At 55.7% G+C, this 22884-nt stretch overlaps 1 protein-coding gene across 3 annotated transcripts in view; it reads left to right on the forward strand.

Moving 5' to 3' along the window:
* Positions 1-5353, forward strand: part of TRIOBP (TRIO and F-actin binding protein) — a 54746-nt gene extending 49393 nt beyond the window's left edge. For all 3 annotated transcript variants that reach the window (XM_070254443.1, XM_070254440.1, XM_070254441.1), the window contains 6 exons: positions 774-876; positions 1465-1624; positions 1810-1923; positions 2805-2891; positions 3741-3904; positions 4697-5353. In XM_070254443.1, the coding sequence (XP_070110544.1) occupies positions 774-876; positions 1465-1624; positions 1810-1923; positions 2805-2891; positions 3741-3902 (626 nt within the window). In that variant the 3' untranslated portion in view covers positions 3903-3904; positions 4697-5353. The remainder of the gene's footprint in view (positions 1-773; positions 877-1464; positions 1625-1809; positions 1924-2804; positions 2892-3740; positions 3905-4696) is intronic.
* The last annotated feature ends 17531 nt before the right edge of the window (positions 5354-22884 follow it).

Genomic DNA, 22884 nt, shown 5'->3' on the forward strand with positions numbered 1-22884 from the left:
CAAAGTCACACTTAAGTGGGATAATAATGACCACAAATAGCTTTGTGTTCGTTCAGGTTGGGGATTGCCACCAAAAGACTTATGAAAAACTTTCAGTGTTTGGAGCTTTTGGATTTGGGAATTATGGATAAGACTGTGGATGAGGATTGTTTAATCCTCACAACAACCTCATGTGAGCGTGAAAAGACTCGGTCCTTGGGAGCTCACAGTCTGAAAAATAAACCAGTGAGAGCTAACGTCCAGGCGTTTCCTCTGTGCCATGCATTGTTCTAAATGCCCTGGACACATCTTCCAATAACCCATGACAGAGGTGCTGTTATCCCTGTTTTCCAGATAAGGAACCTGGGGCACAGAGGGGTTAAGCCCCCTGTTCAAAGTCACACAGATTTGTACCAACTGCAGAGTCTGCACTCTTGGTCACTAGGCTGGGCAAGGCAGATGTACCTTGTTAAAGAACCTCCAGGTTCTGCACGGAGGGCCGTGTGGGGTCTTACCCAGAAATCACTAACAAGAGGTACCAGTGGTCAGACACTGAGGTGTCTCCCCAGTGGGGTCCATCAGACCAGGCTTGTTATCCTCCCTTGATAGACAAGCTCAGAGAGGTTAAGCAACTTACCCAAAGCCACTCAGTTTAAGACACAGCCTGGTCCAGTGCTCTTTGCATACCACTCCCTGCTCCTATCTCCATGGTCCATGTGGAGTCTCAGGGGAGGTGGAGCTTGGTGCTCCTGACCCCGCTTCCGTCTCCCCTGAACCTCTCTGCCTGCTTCCAGCCATCGAAGCCATGAAAAAGGCCTACCAGGAGGAGCTGAGCCGGGAGCTGAGCAAGACACGGAGTCTCCAGCAGGGCCCGGACGGCCTCCGGAAGCAGCACCAGTAAGATGGCACCTGGCCCTGGGGTCTGTAGGCTGGGCCTCCATCTGAGCCAGGGGCCCAGCTGTCCACCCTGGTGGTTATAAGTCGGGACCTGTGCTGAAACCTCTTGGCAGAGGACACGTCAGTTTGCCCCCAGCTGAGACTCCTCCTGCAGTCACGTGGCACAGGGTACAGAAGCAGCAGGGCCTCAGCGAGACCCCCAGGCCAGTCCACATAGACAGTTCTTTAGGCCCCTTCTTGTCTACCCAGACTCAGCATCCACACTCCTCTTCTCCTCTTTAGTGTCCCCTAGAGCTGGGCTGCAGTATCACCCTTGGCCAGTAGGTGTCCCTTCCCACCCCGAGCACAGATCTGGAACAGTGGGGCTGTGGGGGCCTTGGAGATGGGCTCCTCCAACCCAGCCTCTCACAGAGGAGCTCGTGCAGCCCAGAGAGGCTGTCAGCAGTTCACAGCCCCACAGTGGGCTGAAGGCAGAAGGAGGGCGGGAACCCAGGAGTCCTGAGCTGTTTAGAGGCTGCCATGACCCGACTCCGGGCTTGGTGGAGGGCGGGAGAGCCCAGCCATCCTGGCCCTGCTCCGCCCCGGCAGGTCAGACGTGGAGGCGCTGAAGCGGGAGCTGCAGGTGCTGTCGGAGCAGTACTCGCAGAAGTGCCTGGAGATCGGGGCCCTGACGCGGCAGGCGGAGGAGCGTGAGCACACGCTGCGGCGCTGCCAGCAGGAGGGCCAGGAGCTGCTGCGCCACAACCAGGTGGGCCCGCTCCGGGGGTGGACGGTGTGTTGGGGCTTGGGGCGTGGGCAGTCCTGGCCCCTGGTGGGGGTGGCGCATGGGCAGTCGGGGTAGGGGGTTGGGGATGGGCAATCCCGGTCCCGGTGGGGGTGGGGAGGGGAATGGGCGGTCCAGCCTCCCTGCACTGACCACCCCACCCCTCCCAGGAGCTGCACACCCGCCTGTCAGAGGAGATCGACCGGCTGCGCGGCTTCATCGCCTCGCAGGGCACAGGCAGTGGCTGTGGGCGCGGCAGCGAGCGGAGCTCCTGTGAGCTGGAGGTGAGCGCCCGCCCCTCCTGCCAGGCCACCCGGCCGGCTTGGGGCCTGGGGCTGGCAACCCGACAGGCTGGGTGTGCCCTGCAGCGGGAGCACTGTGGCTCCGAGGGGCTAGGCCCCAGTGAGGAAAGGCACCCGCAGTTAGGAAGGACACCTGTGTGTGCCCAGCACTACTGGGTGGGGCGGAAGCCCTGCAGCCAGAGCCCAGCCTTCCCGTCTGCGTCCTGCCACCTCCCTGCTGTGTGACCATGACAAGTCACCTCACCTTTCTGAGCCCCAGTAGCTCATCTATAAAATGATGCTAGCACCTCCCTTACCTGGAGAACCTGGAGTGAGAAAATGTGTGTGTGATCCCAGGATCACCTGAGTCTTTGTTTTATTTAACTAAAGTTTATATGCAGCTTTCCTCTGTGCCTGGCAGTTCTGTAAGCCCTGTGTACGGTTAGTTGGTTGAATCTTCCTAACAGGCCGAGCCTGTCTCCTCCTTGGTCAGGTCAGCATAGCAACACCTGGCCCTCAGGGTTTCGCAAGGGGTTAAGGAGGGCCCGCAGGGAGGCCCAGCCCTCTCTGGTTCACAGTAGCATCACACTGTGGCTTCTTTTCGTCCTCTTTGCCCTCAAGTTGAGGGCCTGGTACTGTGTTGGGGCCACAGCTGAGGTGACCATAAGATACCCACTCACATGGTGTGGACAGAGATGAGGGAGCGAGGAGAAATCAGAGAGGGCTTCCTGGAGGAGTCTGCCCCTGAGGTGGAGTGGGTCTTGGTGCAGGTTGGGAGCTGCACTCTTGGGGCCTGAAGCAAGGAGAAGCCAGGCAGCAGGGTGCTGTGGGTCAGGGTAGCCTTGGCCTCTGGCCTTTGGTCAGCCTGGCACCCATGACCCCAGGTGCTGCTGCGAGTGAAGGAGAACGAACTTCAGTACCTGAAGAAGGAGGTGCAATGCCTCCGGGACGAGCTCCAGATGATGCAGAAGGTAGGGCCCGCTGGCCGGGCGGGGGTCCGCAGGGCGGGGGAACCTCTGATCTACCTGAATGCCCGTCCTGTGAGCACCTGCTCTGTGCTGGCCACTCCCCCCTCCTCCTCTCATCTGGCTCTGCCCAGCCTCTCCCACAGAGGTGTCATTATCCCCACTTACAGACAGAGAAACTGAGGCTAAGAAAAGGAAGGGGCCTTGCCCGAGGCCGCACTTGCTTTCGTTTACCAGCAAATATTCCCGGAGTGCCTCCTGTGTGTCAGGCACTGGGCGAGGTGCTGGGAGAGAGCCCAGGACGGGACAGGCAGCCTGCCTGTGCGGAGCGTCTGCTCCGTGAGGAATGGGCTGCGGGCCCCGCCATTGGGAGGGCCGGGCGTTTCAGGCTCAGCTCTGTGCGTCTGTGGCCCGTCGGTGACAGCTTGGTGCCATGTCCCTGTGCCTTTGACACCCTCTGTGTGCTGGTGGCTCTATGAGCGTGTGAGCCAGACTCATGGAAAAGGCCCTGGCCCTGGGCCAGGCTAAGCTGGGTCTCATCCCAGCCCCTCCTGGCCGTGTGGCCTTGGGCAACAGCGTCACCTCCCTGAGGCTCTGCTCTCATCTCGAGCGGGATGAAAATGATGCCCACACCTGTGTCACTGGGGGGTGCTGGGAGGGGAGGCCCGGGGTGGGGGCCGCCCCGGGGGGCACCTGGAGGGACAAGGCCCAGGGGGCTGTGGAGGGGCCTGGCTGCATTGTGCTGGCTGGGAGGGAGCGTGGTGGGCCTGTGCCAGGTGGGCAGGGCTGCTGTCCAGCCTCGGCACAGGGCCAGGCAGGGAGGGCTTCTGCCCTCACAGCCCCCCTGGCCCCCAGGACAAGCGCTTCACCTCGGGAAAGTACCAGGACGTGTACGTGGAGCTGAACCACATCAAGACACGGTCAGAGCGGGAGATCGAGCAGCTGAAGGAGCACCTGCGCCTCGCCATGGCTGCCTTGCAGGAAAAGGAGGCTGTGCGCAACAGCCTGGCCGAGTAGAGGTAGGTGCCACGGGGTGGCTACCAGGGGTGGGCAGGGGTGAGGCCGGGCGGGGCACCGGGCCTGGAGGTGTGAGCTCCAGGCTCATCCTCACCTGACTCACTGTGCCACTCGGGCCAGGACACTTCCTTCTCCTGGCCTCTGTTTCCTTCTCTGAAATGGGCTCAGTGACACCAGCAACATGGGGTTGTCGTGGGGATCAGTCAGGGTACATTTTGTAAACTTGAGCACGTTCCTTCATGGGTGGGAAGTGCGGTTCAGGATCTGGTTGTTGCTGTGTCTCCCCTTGTGACAGCGGGTGCTCTTAACACAGCGCCACCCCCGCAGCCTGATGAGGCCCCGCCCCTGCCCAGGGCTGACAGCGCCCCTGGCTGATCTGCCCAGGCTCCCGCGTCCTCTCCACCCCCAGCCGTCAGACCCGGGTGCCTGATCCTCACAGAATGCCTTCCGCCCAGCTGCACCCCCGCAGCCTGATGGAGGCCGGCCCTCTGCCCGCCTTAGTCTCAGGGTCACCCTTGAGTTAGCAGGGTCTGGAACATTTTTATGGTGCTTTCCCTAACGCCGCATCTGCCTGGAGCTTCCTCTTCGTGACAAGTCCTTGTGGACTTCCTAAGGCATGTAGGAGAGGCCACCCTGTGGGCCAAGCTTGGGGAGAAGCCCAGAGGAGCAGATCTGGCCTTTGGGCTGAGAGGCATTGGAAGGACCTACTGGCCACCCTTGCCTGGCCCAAGCCAGGGGCCAGGGCCAAGGCTGGGGCTTCCCCAGCCCTCAGCTCCCCTGCTCTTGTCTTCCAGGTCCTCGTGGTCCAGCCCCGCTGCAGACCCCCCGCCCAAGGGGACCAGTCGCCCTCCTTCCCTACTGGATGGAAGTCAGAAGCCAAGCTTTCTCCCCACCCTCTGTGGGCCGCACGTACACACACACACACACACACACACACACACACACAGGCGCACACACACACACACACTCTGCGTATCTGAGCGCGCCCCTCGCACTGGGTCTTATCTTGCACCTTCTTCAGGATTTTATATGTGAAGAGATTTTTATATAGAATTTTTTCCCCAAAACACTTTATACCTTTTAAAAAGCAGTACCTGGTGGCCGTGTGCCTCCACACTGGCCTGGGCTCTGTCTACAGCCACCTGCCTGGGCTTCTGGGCCTGTGGCCCTGCCCGGGGTCTGGTGGGGGCCCAGCAGCGGCCATGGCAGGGTGGACTCTGTGGGAGAGGCAGGGGGCCAGCCACCCTACCTCCCACTAACTACTTCCTGCCCTGGGGGACCCACACCCTGGGGCTCTGGCGGAGGGACAGATGGACAGAGGGAGCCAGCAGCTGTCCCCAGGCCGTACCTCCTCCTCTGGAGGTGCTGGGCGTGGAAGCGCTGGAGCCACCCCGTGAAGGTGTCTCTCCTCTGCTCCATGAGCCTTCTTAACTTAATAAAATGTTCCGGCAGCTCTGGTGTCCTAGATGGCCGGGGCAGGGCGGGCCGTGGAGGTCGGGGTTTCTTAAGCGGCTTCATCAGCCACACCGCCAGCGCTCCACCCTTCCTCGGGGGTGGCCTGTGGGCTTCTGAGGGTGGAGTTGAGACTAGTTCCTCCGCCAGGCGACGGCTTTGCAGCTCCATGTGGAGTTTGCAGACCAGCGGCAGCCACGAGCTGGGGAGTTGTTGGAAATACCAGGTCCGGGCCCCAGCCGGCCTGCTGCGCTTGAACACGGCCCCCGCGATCCACGTGCACCTCAGAGTCTGACAAGTCCTGGGCGGGCACTGGGCCCAGGCCTTAGAAAGAGGACCAGCGCTGAGACTTCACCCCTGGCTGACCGTGGGCAAGCCACGTCCCCTCTCTGAGCCTTAATCTGCTTCTCCGTCAATTTGGGTATCTTTCAGCCCCAGCCGTATATTGAGGCTGTACCCAGAAGTCCTGTCCAGCCCTGGGCAGGGGGTCGGGTCGGGGCAGTGGACATGGCCACTCCAGGCCCACCGGGCTGGGAGGCCTCATCACGGCTGGCTGGCTGTGCTGATACTGGCCACACGTGGGGCTGGGAACAGGCCCCATTTCTGAGCTGCTGCAGGCCCGGCCGGGGCTGTCTGACGCGCAGGGCTGTGGCTAAGATGGTGAAGACCGGAGAGGGTGACGTGATGAATCTTCTGGACATAATGTTGAGCCAAAGCAGCCGGCCACAAAAGAGCACACACTGCACGATCCCATTTATATGAGGTCCAAGAGCAGGCAGAGCTGTTCCTGTGGCGATAGGCATCAGAACAGTGGGTACCTCTCGGCTCTGGGTGGGGCGGGGCACATTGACGAGCAGTGGGCACGAGGGAACTTTCTGGAGTGCCAGAAATGTTCCATGTCTTGATCTGCGTGGTGGTCACATGGCTGGATACCATGTAAAAATTTACCACACTGTGCACTTAACGATTTGTGCATTTGTGTGTGAACCATGTCTCAGTTAAAAAAAAAAAAAGAGCCAGGGTTCCAGCAGGTGCCCAGGTGAGCCACCTGGGGAAAACCCCAGTAACCTCTCAAACAGAGAATTTGGCCAAAATCATGTGGTTTGGCTGCAAGGTCTGGTCTCCTCGGGCAGCCAGGCGTGTGCTCTGGAAAGAGCCGAGGCTGGGGGATCAGGCTGACCCGCCTGAGTTCCGAGCCCGCTGCTGCCTCTGGCTGGCCGTGTGAACCTCCTCGGGTCACATCCCTCTCTGGGCTTTTTTCCCCATGTGTTGAATGGGGACGATGATGTCTCCCACGGAGGGCTGTGTAGGCATTAAATTACCGACTGTTTCAATTCTCTATTGCTGCCTAACCAACTGCCACAGCCTTAATGGCCCAGAACACAGCTCTTTGTTACCGCTCGTGGTCTTGTGGCTCGACTGGGCTCAGCTGGGCAGTTCTCTTGGTGTCTGTTGTGCAGTTGCCGCCACATGTGGCTGGGCTGGAGTCGTCTGAAGGCTCAGCTGGGTTGGGCATCCAAGATGGCTTCTTCCCTCATGTATCTGGTGCCTCAGCTGGGATGGCTGTGAGAGCTGGGGGCCACTGGACATCTCTCCCTGTCTCCACGTGGCCACTTCCGGTGGCCAGCCCGTGCCCCCCCCACAGCGTGGCACTCTCAGGGTAGGCTGTAGTCTGACCGCTTCCATGTTGTTTGACTTCTCTTTGTTTCTTACACGCTGCTTGTGGCTTTGGCTTGGAAGTGCTGTGGCACGACTTCCATCACGTTCCTCAAGAACAGATCATAGGGCTGGCCCAGATAAGCGGAGGGGACAACGCCGGGGCAGGAGCGCCGGGTGAGGGCTCGTTGGGAGCCATCTTTCTTCTCTGTGCTCTGTGTCTCCACCTGCCTCTCCTCTTCAGTTAATCACAAGGAGCTACAGTCAGCACAGAGGAGGCAGCACACCCAGCCTGGGAGGTCAGGGGAGGCTTCCTGAAGGAGAGGGTGCTGGAGTGAGCAGACACTGGCTAGCTAGGAGGGTGGCGAGAGTATCCCAGGTTGAGTGGACATCACGTTCAAAGGCACTGAGATGGGAAAGTAGCAGGGACGGAGCAGCTGGGTTTGGCTAGAGTTTGGAGCGCATAGAGGGATCCGAAACAAGGCCAGAAGGGCAGGTCAGAGCTGGAGTCCAATTCTGCAAGGATGGCGGGGTCGTGGGTCCACGCTCTAACCTCGTTCTTAACCCAGGGGAGATGTCGGGGAGGTTTAGGCGGGCAGTGCCCTGGCTCAGGACGGAGGTCTGGATGAAGATGGGGGCGTCGTCTGCACAGGGGGTTAGCGCGGACCCCAAGCTGGCTTTGGGGGTGGTATATGGTGGCGGAGCGGGGGATCGAGGGGTAGGTTAACAGCAGCTGTAGTGAGCCAACGCAAGAAGAAGGGAGTGGCCAACAGGGGCCGGAAGAAGAGGCCCACAAAGAGTCCACTGAATCTCATCAGGCCACCAAGGGTGCGGAGCCACATGGGGTACGAGGACTGTGGGGGAGGACAGAGAAGTTTGTCACTTCCTTGTCACCGAGTCAGTTGGTGACGAGTGTCACCAACGAGTCACTTTACTCTGCCTCCCTTTTCTAAAGCCTAGATCTTCAGTCCCCCCAGCCCCACCCATCCCGGGGCTCCGGGACCCACCCACTCTGAGCCCCAGGGAACTGCAGCTCCTCTGGGGGGCACAATGTCACCCGCAGTGGCTCCCCTTCAGAAAGCACTAATGATGCAGACCCCTCCCTCCCACTCCATCCCTCCCTCTTCTTCCAGCTGCCCTCATTTATGCCACTGCCTGTGCTTTGACCCTGGACATCCCTGCCTTCAGCAAGCAAAGACGCTGTGAGAGGCAGGATGAGGAAGGAGTCAGAGCTCAGGTAGGGGGTCAGACGGCCCTCCATCCGCATCCTTGCTCCTAGCTCTGCAAACTTAGACAAGTTACATAGCTTTTCTGTGCCTCAGTTTCCTCCTCTGTAAAATGGGGATAGTCGTGTCTACTTCGCAGAATTGTGAAAATTAAAAATGAACTAATACATGTAAAATGCTGAGAAGAAGCCCTGGGGCCTAGTAAGTACAATACAAGTGTTAGCTATTATTATTATTGTGGTGGTTATTATTGTTATGGGGCGGTTATGAGGATTAAACGAAATGATGGAAGTAAAACGCATGGCACAGGGCCTGGAGTACAGTAAGTATTTCCAAAGCAGGAGCCGTTATTTTATTAGTATCAGTCGGAGGTCAGCAGATGCCCCATCCTCCACCATGCCCAGGAGCTCTGGTCACACTTGGTCCAAACCCCAGTTCCACGCCTTGAGAACCCAGACCTCTGCCTTCCGTCTTGGCAGGCGCCCACCTGTCACTTTTCAGCGCTCCCGGAGATGTCCTCTCTCGAGGCAGGATGTGTCACCAGGTACAAAGCCAGACCCTTCAGTGGCTCCACAGTAAATCCTCTCGCGGGGAGCATCCTATTAGGGGCTCTCAACATCTCGCCCCTTGTGCCATCTCACCACAGGGCAATGGGGGCACCTGGCAGTCTGGAGGAGCCCAGCCTGACCCCTGGGTACTGCCCACCAGCTCCTCCTTGCAAGCCCTGGCCAACTACCCCTTTTCTGCTCCTGGATGAAAATGCTTAGCCTCGTCCCCATGACCACGGCCTCATTCAGCCTCTTCCCTGTCCCCATGCCTGTGACCTGGGTCAGCCTCTTCCCTGGTCGCTAGCCTCCGGTTTTTCTCCTCCCGTCCGATCCGTGCACTGCGGGTGTGGGCTTTCTAAAACAGAGCTGGCAGTAGTTTCCCTTCACGAAGCCCCGCCCTGATCCCCTGCTGCTCTCAGGATCCAGTCTCAGCACATGAGCCCCTCGGCCTGCCCCAACCCCTCACCCTGCCCCTTCCAGCTCCCTGGGCTCCAGCTTCCACATGAAGCCCCCTGTAGCTCCAGAGGGTGCCCAGCCATGCACTTGTCTGTCCTCACTGCTCTCCTCCACACACACCTGCCCGCTCCCTGCTCCTCCCCTGGTAGAGTCGGGACTCAGATAGGGCATCATCTGCCACCTCCAGGAAGCCCTCCCAGATCCCCCAGGTGGGGCTAAATGACTGCTCTGGCTTCTACAGTCCCTCCACTTGACATGTTCTTTCCACATGGCTCCCCCAGACTTAGCCCCCTGAGGCCAGGGACTAGTTCTGATTCACTTATGTTTCCCCAAGGGCCCAGGACGGAGCACATGGAATCTCAGCAGGATGAGTGTTTGTTGATTGACCCATTGACTGACTGACTGACTGACCAGAAGTGAATGACTACCCAGCCATGCACCCTCTAGATAGAGCCTAGCCACAGCCTCAGCCCCACCTGCACGCCAAATGGCAAAGGGCCGGGTCTCCCCATAAACCACCTGGGAAGCCCAGCAGCCAACCTGAGGGGCTGGGAGCTAATGGCAGTTTCCAGAACATGAAAGGGCTGGGCCGTAACTGTGAGTCATCCCTGTCACCCTGCATCCCATCTGGACTTTACAAGGGCCCTGCAGGCTCCGAGGCCCAGGGAGGGAGGAGCTGACTCTGTCAGAGCGTCTGCCGCGAGCAGACTTTATAGATAGCCTCCCCGTTAATGCTCACAGCAACACTTTGAAGAACCTATCGCTGGCCCCATTTTACAGAGGAAACTGAGGCTCAGAAAGGGGCCCTGACTCACCGAGGTCGATAATTTAGTGGCTCACATCTCGGCACGTCTGGCTCCTCCCGGAGGCCGCGTCCCCACAGCAGCACCTTCTGCCTTCGGTTGAGCACCTGCTGTGCGATGCCCGCAGCAAGCACTTTGATCCCCAGAAAGGCCCGGTGAGGGAGGGGCACAGCAACCCCCGCTCTGCCAGGGAGGGGCCGGGACTCAGGGCGGCACAGTGAGGCACCTGGTCACAGAGCTGGAGCCCCGGTCTGTGGGTCTCACGGTGCAGGGGGCCTCCTGAGCCGACCAAGGTCTCCTCAGGGGAGGCTGCCCGGAGACCAGGTGTCTTGGGGCCCTACTTGGGTGCAGGTAGGGGGAGAGGTCTGGGTGCACCTCCATTAGGCTGACTTGGATGAAGCACCTCCACACTCCTGCCTCAGTTTCCCTAGTAAAGCAGAGTGAGAGCTTCCTCTCAAGGGGGCCAGGAAGGCTGGAGGCCCCTAGAAAGGGCAGGAGGGTGTCCCAGGGGTGCCCTCACCCCTTCACCGTCCTGCAGCTCCAGACTCGCCCCACGCGTCATGGGGGGCTGCCAAGCACACTTTCTTCCCAAAGTCCCCACAGTACTGGTCCTGCCTGGGCCTCCATCCCCACTGCCTTGTCTCCTGGGCCAGACCCTCCCCAGCTCTGGCCGCCCTACACCCAGGCAGTCGCCCTCTGCAAGCTCCCTTGCAGCTCCTCAACGCCATGGCTCAACATCTCTGCGTCTCCGTCTCCACTATCAGAACGGAGGGAGGAGCCTACAGCCCAAAGATGGTCACCTGAGCCCACGTCCTGGCCTGGCCACCCACTGGCCCTATGAGCTCAGCTGAGGCATCTCCAGAGGGACGCCCCAGCCTCAGGAGAGGGGCAGCTGGCTGCACCGGCCAAGCAAGTCTGCAAGGTGACTGGTGTGGACGCTTCACCTGCAGTGTGACATCGCTGCCCTGAGGGGCCACTGCCGAGAGGCCCCAGGTGGGGCCTGGCCAGCTGTGACTCTGGCTTCCAGCAGAGTCTCGCGTTCTCCTGTGTCCTTAGGGAGACAGGTTTGCCGGTGTCTCTGGCCCCACAGCTAGGGTCCCCCGTAACCCGGGCCCCAGCCTCACGCCTGCTCTCACCTCCTCACTCGTTCGTCCATCGACCCAGTCGTTCAGTGAAAGTCCGTGTCTGCACGAGAACATTCGTCGCAGCGTTGGAGTAGGAAGCTTTAACTAAATTCCCCTCCACATGTGCCGAGCACTCGTACAAAGCAGTGAGGAAGCTCTCCACCTGCCGGTGCGGAGAGATGCCGAGCGGTGGGGTAAACAAAGCGAGGGGCAGAGCCGGGCGTGGGCTGCGGCCCCATTTGCGTAAAAGAAGGAAATTATGGCAGGTACAGATCAGCACATGTGCTTATAGATGCTTGAAACCTCTCTGGAAGGATTCACACACACACACAGACACAAGTGAGAAAACTCAGTGTGCAGGGGGCCCTGCACATGCGAGACCCGGGAACAGCGGTTGCCTCAGGGACAGGCGGGAAGGCTGGGGGACAGGGGTGGAGGGACACATTTCAACATTATACATTTCCATACCACGTAACTGTCTCCTGTGTGTGGGTTATCTATTCCAAAATAAGTAAGCGTTTAAAAAGGATGAAATAGCCCCACAGGGAGCATGGTATGGCGACAAGAGAGCTGGAGCCAAGCTCGGGGGCCAGTTTCTGGTTCTGCCTCATACCCGCTCCAGTCAGTGACCCTCTGACCCTCGTTTCCTCCTCACCCGAGAGGGGAGTGATAAGTAGAATTAAGTGAAGTCACAAGGTCACTGCTCCTGCAGCTGCCAGCCACAGCGGCCATGCCCGCCGAGCGGCAGCTGTTGTTATTACTGCTAAAGTCCTGGTCAGGCCTGTTCCAGACACCCGGGTGACACAGACATGAAGGGACACGCCCTCACCCCGCTCGAGGACAACAGCAGAGGGAGGGCAGGCGGTCAACTGACGGGCCGGAGGAGCAGGGCAGGCTGCAGACGCGGTGGCGCCCGCGCCGAGATAAGTGCACAGGAGACAAAGGGGAGGAAGGGCGCCCCGGGCTGGGGGGCTGGCTGGACACACCGGGGCCACACCCCAACAACAGAGCTGTAGACGCGCCATCGTGAACACCATTGCGCACGCCGCCCCGTCCACACATGTGCCCCTGCTCACGTGTACAGCACTGGCACGTGCCTGTACGGGCTCCAGGTGTTCGAAGGCCAGGCCGAGCATGGAGGGCGGGGCAGGTTGGGGGTCAGGGGTGCGGGCTGGGGACTGACCACTGACTACCTGTGTGACCCCAGGCAAGTCACTTAACCCCTCTGTGCCTCTGTGCCCTCACCTCTAACCTGGGGATAATAACAGTGCCGGCCTCTGAGAGACGTGAGGATTACACGAGGCAGTCCCAGTGGGGTGCTGAGATCACTGTTCGACAGATGTTCACGGTCATGATTTCCAACATGCGTGTTAACATGTAGCATAATGTACCTCATGATACGTTAATGTCACTCCATTGTGTTCACATGTCACAGTATAAGCTCATGCTTTATTCAGTGCATGCCTAGTGTGCACGTGCGTACGTGTGAGATATACACACAAAAGCCGCTATGGGCCCAGGCGCACATCTCGTGCACACCTAAACATATGCCAAGTACGTCTGTACACACGCGCCTCTCTACACGCCCACTCCAGCCCTGCCCTGTCCTCCCGAGCTGAATGTCCACGCAGTGCAGTGAGGCAGGCGGTCCAAAACGCTGCCCGAGCCGGAGCCAGGCCAGTCCCCAGGCTCCAGGCGGCCTTCTCGGACCTGCTGAGAAGAGTAGACGCAGACTGATGGGGGCCAGGAACCACATTCTAGAGCCACCGGGTCAGAGGCCAGAGGCCCTGCACCCAGCACAGCGCCTCGTGTTGAGCAGGAGGCCCAGCTGGTGGTGAGAGTTGACTGACTGTGTGAACAAATGACGGCTTACTGCATGAAATTGAAAACAGAGTCATGTCAGGATTGTCTGTTTCATCTTCATCTCCCCTCTGGGGTCTGCATTTCATGAAGATAGGGCTCATGTCTGATTCGTCTTGCTTCCCAGCACCCAGCCCACATTCTGGCCAAGAGTGGCCGTCAGTGAGTGAATTAGGATATGTTTGGCTGTGAGCGGCAATAACAATAGCTTAAACAGGGAAGATGTTTATTTACCTTACCTGGAAAAGTCTGAAGGGAGGGCTCCCTGGCTGAGCCACAGTGTCTGGGATTCAGACTCCTTATATCCTCTTTTTTTTTTTTTTTCAATTTTATTTTTTCCTTTTTTTCCCCAAAGCCCCCTGGTACATAGCTGTATATTCTTAGTTGTGGGTCCCTCTCGTTGTGGTATGTGGGACGCTGCCTCAGCGTGGCTGGATGAGCAGTGCCATGTCCACGCCCAGGATTCGAACCAACGAAACACTGGCTTGCCTGTCGCGGAGTGCGCGAACTTAACCACTCGGCCACGGGGCCGGCCCCAGACTCCTTATATCCTTTTATCTAGGACCTAGACTCCTTCATGCACTGTCTCCATTCACAAATACACCTCATGGCCCAAGGTGGCTGCTCTAGTTCCAGTCAACACGTCTGCATCTCAGCCAGCAGATAGAAGTGAAATGAAGAAGGGGCAAAGGGCCCATGCCAGCTTTCTGTTAAGGAAGCTCTAGCACAACACCTCCACTTACATTCCTTTGGCTGGAACTTGGTACCTGGCCACTCCTAGCTGCCAAAGAGGCTGGGAAAGGCAGTCTCCACTTCGGGTGGCCAAACATCAGAGGCTGTATCACTGTGCTCCACGGGGGACAGGGATGTCAGCTCCACCATTATCAGTGTGTGCTAACTCAGCTAAGATTCAGAGAGCATCTCAGGAATTCCTTGTCAGGCTGGGGACACAGAGACTGTACTGGAGGGAAGACGGGCTCTCGTGGTCCCCCCCGCCCCCCCCGCCCCCCCCACTGCCTATACAGAGCGGGGCTGGCCATAACTTCTGCTGGCCAGAGCTCCGAGCAAGAGCCAGACAGGACCACGGAACGGTTACAGGCACGCGCTTGGGAGTCCGTCAGCTTAAATAGCAAAGTCGCCTGTTATTTTATCCTCAAAGCGAGTTTATCAGGGAACAGCCAAGAGAATTGCAATTTCGGATGGGCATGCTATGGCAAACCTCAGGCAAATCCAGAAAACAGGGCAAGGGAGCTGCCTTTTGAGAGAAGAAGGGAGGGGCTGCTCTGGAGGAAAGTCCACAGGGGGAGAGCGACAGTTCAGGGGTGCTGGCTCCTCACCGGCTGGGCTGCTGGGAGCCGGGAGCGGTCCTCCTCGAGCCATGGAGGAGTTCTACTTCCCGTCGTTGGGATGGAGCCCGCCCGGCATCCGGGTTGGTGTGCTTGGAGATGAACTAGGGCGTGAGGGCTCCCCCTACAGGCCTTCCCGACTCCTGTTTGGTTAGGGCATCGTCTTCATCCCAAATCCAACAGGTTTTGGTTCCAGCTCCAGCACCTTTCACCTGTGTGACCTTGGGCACATCCCTTAACTTCTCTGAGCCTCCACTTCCTCATCTGCAAATGACGGAATGCTCATCCTTGCCTCAAAGGAAGGTCATGGAGGTGCAGTGATGTCATGACCCCAAGGCACTAGGCACAGTGCTAGGCACAGAGGGGCCCTCAGAAAACCCCCTCTGAGAGGTGAGGGAAGGGGCCACTGGACCCGGCATAAGTCTCTCGGCACTGGGACCGGGCTCGGGCTCGGCCACCAAGGGCCCTGGTGCTCTCTGAGTACAGCAGGAACCAGTTTCTTTGTCACTTTCTTTATATCCCCTCTAAGTTTAAAAAATGATTTACCATACAAGTGAGGTATGTTAACTTTTGAAAGTGAGAAAAACCAGGTAGCTAAAAGCAAAAAGAATCATCAATAAACCCACCACCTGGAGCTAAATCTGATTAGTTTATTGAATATCCTGTCAGACTGTTCTGTAACCCTGTGTGTACACATAACTACGGATATTTAAAGATTTTATTTTTCCTTTTTCTCCCAAAGCGCCCCAGTACAAAATTGTGTGTTTTTAGTTGTGAGTCCTTCTAGTTGTGGCATGTGGGACGCCGCCTCGGCGTGGCCTGGTGAGCAGTGCCATGTCCGCACCCAGGATTCGAACTGGCAAAACCCTGGGCTGCCGAAACTTAACCCTGAGCGTGCGAACTTAACCACTGGGCCACGGGGCTGGCCCCTGGATATTTAAATATTTCTTTTAATGTAAAATTTACATGCTTTTCACGGGATCACACTACACATAGGCTACTTGGAAATCTCAAAATGCTAAAAACTACCCCGTTGAAATACAGCTTTTTCACCTCCTGACGTACCACCATCTCTCCAGGCCAGCAAATCGGGGCGCTCCATCGCTATTCTCCCCGGCTTCAGGAGACCGAGATTTATTCCACTGGCTCCTCCCTGACTGCTTCACACGGAAGTCTTCTCCAGTTTTTCTAGGGTTAAAAATAATGCCGCAGTGCATCCTCATAAACAAATATCTGTGGGAGTTTCTGGTTATTTCCTTAGGCTGGATTCTTAGAAGTGGGCCTCTTCCATGTTTCAAAAGTTTTGGTCTCCCAAATGAACTGCATTCAGAAATAAGAGGTTCTGACACAGCCAAGCCCTACAGAACTGCCAGTGAGAGCTTGGGATCAGCAGGAGAAAACCCACTGTGCCCACTTTGAACTGACATAAATCTTAGCCCAGAGTAAAGACACTTGACATGTTTGTGAGTCTCCGCTGCCTCATTGTGGGTGAACACCTCATTTCCAGGTGTCTGAAATACCGACAATGATGACAGCTAACACTTAAACTGCAATGACTATGTGTCAGGCTCTCCTCTAAGTGACACATATATATATCATTTATTATGTACACATTACATACACACATATATATTTATATACATTTAGTCCTCATGAAAACTCTATCAGGTGGGTGCCACTATTATCCCCAGTTTGCAGGGGAGGAAACTGAGGCACAGGAGGGTCGTCTTGCCAAGAGCCTCATACCTATAAGTGGCAGGGCTGGGATTTGAACCCAGACAATATGGGTCTGTGGTGCTTGGGCCTCACCACTATGCTAGACTTTGTGGGCTTTCTAGTGGGTCAGTGAAGTCCATCCAAACCCTGAGAGAGTACATATGCTCAGAGAGGGTTAGCCAACTACCTCAGGTCACACAGCAGATTACCCACCATCCCGTGTGCCTCCTAGGGTATATTTAAACACCTTCAGTGCCCATGGGGAAAGGGTCCTAAACCTTTCTGAGGGAGCCACAGTGACCCAGAGTTTACTGATACTCATCCCAGGGAGCAGCACTTTGCTCTCCACCCCAGCCAGCACTGAATGTTTTGAACACCTGCAGGGAGTGATGCCAGCTGCATCTGGGCCCCAGGTGGGCATGGCCTTTGCCCATCGGCAGCCAGGACCAGTGTGTGGGCCTCCTCGCCATCCTGGGCATCCAGCCTCGGCTCCAGGTCCCTTTGGCCGCTGATGGTGCCCTCAAATATTTGAGACTGTGGTGCATGGGGTAGAAAAGCACAGTTTGCTCATCTGCCTGACCACTTTCCAGCTATAAGAGATTGTGCTTCTAATATGTTATATTTTAGAATCCTAACATAAGTGAGAATTCTAACATGAGTGAGTACAAGATTCTCAGCTTCCATAATTTGATTTTTCTGAATTTTTTGATCCTAGAAACCTTTGCTCTTCATTATTAAAAGCTGGGGCCGAGGAAAGCCATTGCTCCTTCCTCTGGACCGTGAGGATGTGGGGCTGCCTGGAGGACATCAAAGCACCGGGGGGGGGAGCTGGTTTAGGTCCCTGGGACGGAAGGGGCCAAGACCTGTGTGCTTTGTCATCTTTTCCTGGAACTTCTGGTTTTATTTTGTGTTGTGTGTTGCTCCCAGGATGCCCTAGTCGTCCCCCTCCCCCGGGGACCCCTCCTTATCTCCTCCTCCAGGCGGGATCTCGCTCACGTGAGGGGCCCTATGGTCAAGCTCAGCTGACCGCTTCGATAGCAGAGCACGTGTCCCGAGGTTAGGAAAACAGCTGGCGCTGACGTTGGGTGTTATAGCTTTTTAAAAATAAGAAACACAAACAGCCCCACGTGCCTGGGCTCCCACAGCAGGGCCCGCACGGAGGGGCAGAAGCACAGCCTCGGAGTAGGGGTGGCATGCTCGGGGCCTCTCCTGGCAGACCCCTCCTCTGGGGCCTTCCTGGCTGTGGCTGCCCATCCACACGCTTGCCCATGGCTGGAAAACACCCAAACCCGGAGTTCCGGGGAGGATGGATGGGCAAGTCCCGTGAGGGAACCGTCCCAGGGCAGGGCCAAGGGAGAGACCCAGCAAGGAAGGTCATGGGCAGAGCCAGGACGGGACCCGCTCTGCTCGTCACAGCCCAGGTGTGAGTGCCAAGCTCTGGAACCAGGGTCGGGGTTTGACTTCATCCTGGGCCTCATGTGGGATGAGGGGTTGAGTCGCAGGGACTGGCTCAGGGATCCAGAGTGGGGCCAGAAGGGAGTAGGTATCGTGTGTTGTGAACCCACGCATAGGCCTGCAAAGGGTCTCCAGCCCTGAGGTGCTGTGGGTGGGGCTCTAAGGACCGGGGAGAGCAGGAGCAGGTTGGGTGGTGTTTGGGAGCAGGGCCAGGGCCAGCCTCTCTCACACAGGTGCGGGGCTGAGAATGGACTCGCTTGGCCTCGAACACTTTCCCTCCAACTTAGTCTATAGGTTTTCAAACCTACAGACGAGTTGCAAGAATAGTACAATAAATTCCCATACATCCCTTGCCCAGGTTCAAGATTGTTGCCATTTTGCGCTTTTTATTTCTCTCTTGCGCTCTCTCTTGACACCTGTGTCTACACATACACAGATCGTCGATCCATACAGCTGCATCATGTCTAAACACATGTATTTTGCAGACTGATCTGAGTTGCCGACATCACGACACTCTCAATCCTTCAGCACATGTCTCTCAAGCAAAAGGACACCCAGCCTCCACAACCACAATCCAGTGAGCACATTCAAGGCTGGAACACAGGGGCAGACCCTGTGGCCGGGTGGTTAAGTTCGCGAGCTCTGCTTTGGCGGCCCAGGGTTTCACTGGTTCGGATCCTGGGTGTGGACATGGCACTGCTCATCAGGTCACACTGAGGCGGCATCCCACATGCCACAATCAGAAGGACCCACAACTAAAATATACAACTATGTACTGGGGAGATTGGAGAGGAAAAGGAAAAATAAAAAAAGAAAAATCTTTTAAAAAAAAGACTGGAACACAGGCCCAATATCATGTAATATACAATTCACATTCAAATTTCCTCAATTGTTTCTATAACGTCTTTTAGAATCTTTTTTAAATCCAGGGTCCAGTCGAGGGGCAGGTATCGCACCTAGCAGACAGGGCTCTTCCGTCTCCTTCAGTCTGGAACGTCTCCTGCCTTCCGTAGTCTTCAGTGACTTCAACGATTTTGGAGGGCCCAGGCCTGTCATCTTGCAGAACGTCCCTCATTGTGGGTTTGTCCAGTTCTTTTTTCACGACTGGGTCCAGGTTGAGTCTGAACAATTCACGGCTCTGGATTCCTAGTGGCAAATTGTTATCTAACCACGCTGATCAAACGCACGGCGTTCCTGGTGAGCCGGGTCAGGGAGCGCCCCTCCCCCTCCGCTCTCGCCAGCACTGTTATCATTTCTAAGAATCTTGGTTAATGTGAAAGGGGACAAATGTGACATCACTGTTGCTTAAAGCTGCACGTTTTGCTGATTCATGAGATCAAATCAGCTCCTGGTATTTACTCGTCTATAAACGATCTGTTCACGTACTTTGTCCCATTGGGGCGTTACCATTTTTCTCTTGAGAACATGTAGCACTATTCTACACCATAAGGATGCTTAGCATTCGTCATATTTACTCTGAAGGGTTTTTTCTATATATATTTTTGCCTTTTCATCGTATGTAGGTTTTGACATTATGAAGGTTCTTTCTTTATTACAAAAGTAATACCTGCTTATTGTTTATCAAACTAAAACAATATAGATGTGTATAAAGTAAAAACTAAAAGCGCCCCATGACCCAATTCCACTTCTCAGAGAAAACTGTTGCCACTAAGGTGGCAGGCATGCAGGCACACACCCACGGCCCATTGGCCCAGCCTGGAGAATGACCCAGGTCACAGTGCCATGTGGCTGATTTTTCACCAATCTCTCGTGCACCCTCACGCATTTATTGGTAAGAAGCCCAGCGTCTCCCTCTTGAGGTGTCTTCCAGAATAGTCTGAGAGTCCTAAGGGATCCACTCCATCCAAAGGAGGCCAGTCTCACCACCACAAGGCCCTGCCCTGCCTGCCCGTGGACCCCGAGGGGATAGCCCTCTCGTTCATACCACGAGCTCAGTCCTTGCTCCCTGAAGCGGAAATGATGCCAGAGGGGTGGGCCCAGCAGCAAGCCCCACGTGGTGTCTGCCCCCATCCCAATGCCTGGCCTCTGGCTCTGAGCTTGGGTCACCTGTCCACTTCCCTTTTTCCATTGAGTGAGTACCCTCTTTTGAGGCACAGGCATCCTCTTTGCCAGCCGACCTTGGTCAGGACTGCCCCAGTGGGTCAGGTGGCCGCCAATCCCACTGACCTGCATGAGGAAGGGCTTGGCGCCCGGAGCTCATTCCTCCTGGGGCTCCTGAGGCCAGCCACAGATTTACCCACCTGGTCCCCTGCGTATGGGAGGGACAGCTTTGAGAGCTGGTTAAGAGATACAGTCCGGGGGCTGGCCCCGTGGCCGAGTGGTTAAGTTCGCGCGCTCCGCTGCAGGCGGCCCAGTGTTTCGTTAGTTCGAATCCTGGGCGCGGACATGGCACTGCTCATCAGACCATGCTGAGGCAGCGTCCCACATGCCACAACTAGAAGAACCCACAACGAAGAATACACAACTATGTACCGGGGGGCTTTGGGGAGAAAAAGGAAAAAATAAAATCTTTAAAAAAAAAAAAAAAAAAAAAGAGATACAGTCCGATCCCTTTTGGCAAGTTCCTTGCCCATCTGTCCAAGGAAGTGACAATGACAGCGAAAGATCCAGGGCGTCAGTACCCATCAAGAGAGCACCTGGCCCAGTGCGGGCCTACAGTAACTGCTCAGTAAACGTGAACTATTATTGCGCACCTGTACGGAGCCCTCTAATTTCCCTATTCTATTAAAATGAGGGTCCCACACACACATTGTTCTTAGCTTGCTTTTCTCAGTGAACGTACCATAGACATTGTCCCTGTCTACACGTGTGGCTCCTCTCCCGTGTGAGCGGCACGGAGCCTTCCCAAGATGCTGTCCACGCGGGAGGTTAGACTATCTCTGTGGGGTCAAAACCCTCGGTCTTTGCCTTGGTGATGTGTTCTGTTGCTTCAAATCCTGGGAAATTGGCTAAAGCTTAGTTCAGTGAACTCAGTTAAAGTTTAACTGTGAAGCTGTCACCTGCATGCTCAGGCCTCTGTCCTGCAGTGTGAGTTTGTCTCTCTGTCCATCCTTTGACTCTCGATCCACGTGAGATTGCGATTGTTTTCCTAATTTGGGGGAAGCAGGTGAGAGGTCAGCTTCCACAGGGTGAAGCTGGATGAGGAGGGGCCTGGAGAGCTGCCAGTTAGGGCAGAAAAGGGGAAGGCCCACCGAGGAAGGGTCGTGGTGTCACCGGGCCATCACCAGCTTTGGACCCACCCCCATCCTTGCTTCTGCTCCAGGAACCAGGGACTCCTCCCTCAGGCCCCACAATGAAGCCTTTAGCAAATCCTGTGGGCTGGTCCTCCAGAATATTTCTCACATCTGCCCCTTCTTTCCACCTCCACTGCCACCTGTTAGTTCAGTACCTGCAGAGCGGGGAGGGCCCCCAGTGGTCTCACCACCTTCATTGTGCCTTTCCCTAATCATCACCAAGACGGCAGCTTGTGAAGAGCAGCCGGCACGACCTGGTAAAGCCGAAGCTGTGCATATCGCAACTCCTTCCTGTTTGCGCCAGCGCACTTGCAGTAGAAAAGTCACAGCAACATTGCCTGGAAAGCAAGAAACTGGAAACAACCCAAAGACCCATCAACAGGAGTGTATGAGTTTCCAATGGCTGCTGTAACAAATTACCCCAAGCTTGGTGGCTTAAAACAACACGGGTTTATGCTCTTGTAGTTCTGGAGGTCAGAAGTCCAAAATGGGTCCCAGTGGGCTAAAATCAAGGTGTTTTTTGTCTTCTCCAGTTTTCAGAGGCAGCCTGCATTCCGTGACTCATGAGCCCTGTCCATCTTAAAAGGCAGCATAGGCCAGTTGAGTCTTTTCCATAATGCCGTCTCTCTGGATCTGACTTCTTGCTTCCCTCTTCTCCCATTTAAGGACCCTTGTGGTTACATCAAGCCCACCTGGATAACCCAGGATCGTCTCCCCAGCTCAAGATCAACACCCTTAATTCCATCTGCAACCTTAATTCCTTCTTACCATGTAACAGAACATATACCAGGGCCCAGGGATTAGGGCACGGGTGTCTTTGGGACCATGCTGCTGCCAAGAGAATGGAGATGAGCTGTGGCCTCTTCCTATATGGAACGTGCCACATTCTGGGACCAAGTCACTGTGAAGCTGACCTTGCTGAAGGCTTAGGGCCCCTCCGTTGCCCAAGTCCCTTGCAAGGCCCTGAGAGGGGTCCTAGCAACGTGGGTAAAAGAGTTAACTAGTAAAAATATTATATTTCTGGATTTTGTGATGCTTGTGATATTTATAAGCTTTAAAAATATATATATAATTTGTTGTGAGTTCTTTTCTCATTCTAAATATAAATCACTTCTTCCCTAGTATTCTAATTTTGTAATTTTTTTAAAAAGGACTCCAAAAATTGTATAAACTTCAGGTCCTCCAAAAGCACTATTTGCTCTGATGATAGCAGTGAAAAGCAATGAGCCACAGCTACTTGCACCAACGTGGATGACGTTCAAAAATACATGGAGTGAAAGAAGCAAGTCCCAGAAAAAAACACCCACAGTATGATTCCATTTGTATATGGTCCTAAAATAGGCAAAACTAAGCTGTATGGTGTATGGGGATAAGTACATATATGGGAAAACCATAAAGAAAAGCCAGACAATTGCTTACAATTTCAGGTCAGAGGTCACAGAGATGTGATCGGGGCACAAAGGGGGCTCCCGTGGCACTGGTGATATTTCTTACGTTAACCTGAGCGATGGAAACACAGGTGTTTGTTTCCATATTAGTTATAGATTGTACATGCGTTGCATACTCTCTCACATGAATGATGTGTGCTATAACTTAATTTTTTTATTTTAAAATATCTGGCTTCATTATTTTAAGAGACCTGAAATTTTAAGCTTAAAATTCTGCAGTGGCTTCTCACTGCACTCAGAACAAAATCGACATCCCCTGCTGTGGCTTCCAGCCCCACGTGCTCTGGCTGGCTCGCCTCTCTGATGGTATCTCACGTCACACCCCCCCTCGCTGGCCCCATCCTAGCCACACAACCTTCCCGATCTACCTAAGCCCCCCGTCACCCCGTCATGGCCCCTAGTTCTTTTCCTCCTCGGCACTCGATACCACCACAATTTGCAATGATATCAATTCCGTCTCCCCCACTGGACTCTGGGCCCCATGAGGCCAAGCGCCGAGTCTGTCCTGTTCATCCCCAGCACCCAGCAAGTGAAGAGACTCAACTGGAGCCCGCCGGGGTGCCCTCGACTTCTGAGAGGCTTTAGCTTGTTCGGTTTGAGTCAAGGCTCACAATCTGTGAGGTAGACCAGGCAAAAGG

Source organism: Equus caballus, chromosome 28 (assembly GCF_041296265.1).
Source record: "Equus caballus isolate H_3958 breed thoroughbred chromosome 28, TB-T2T, whole genome shotgun sequence".
Lineage (NCBI taxonomy): Eukaryota > Metazoa > Chordata > Mammalia > Perissodactyla > Equidae > Equus > Equus caballus.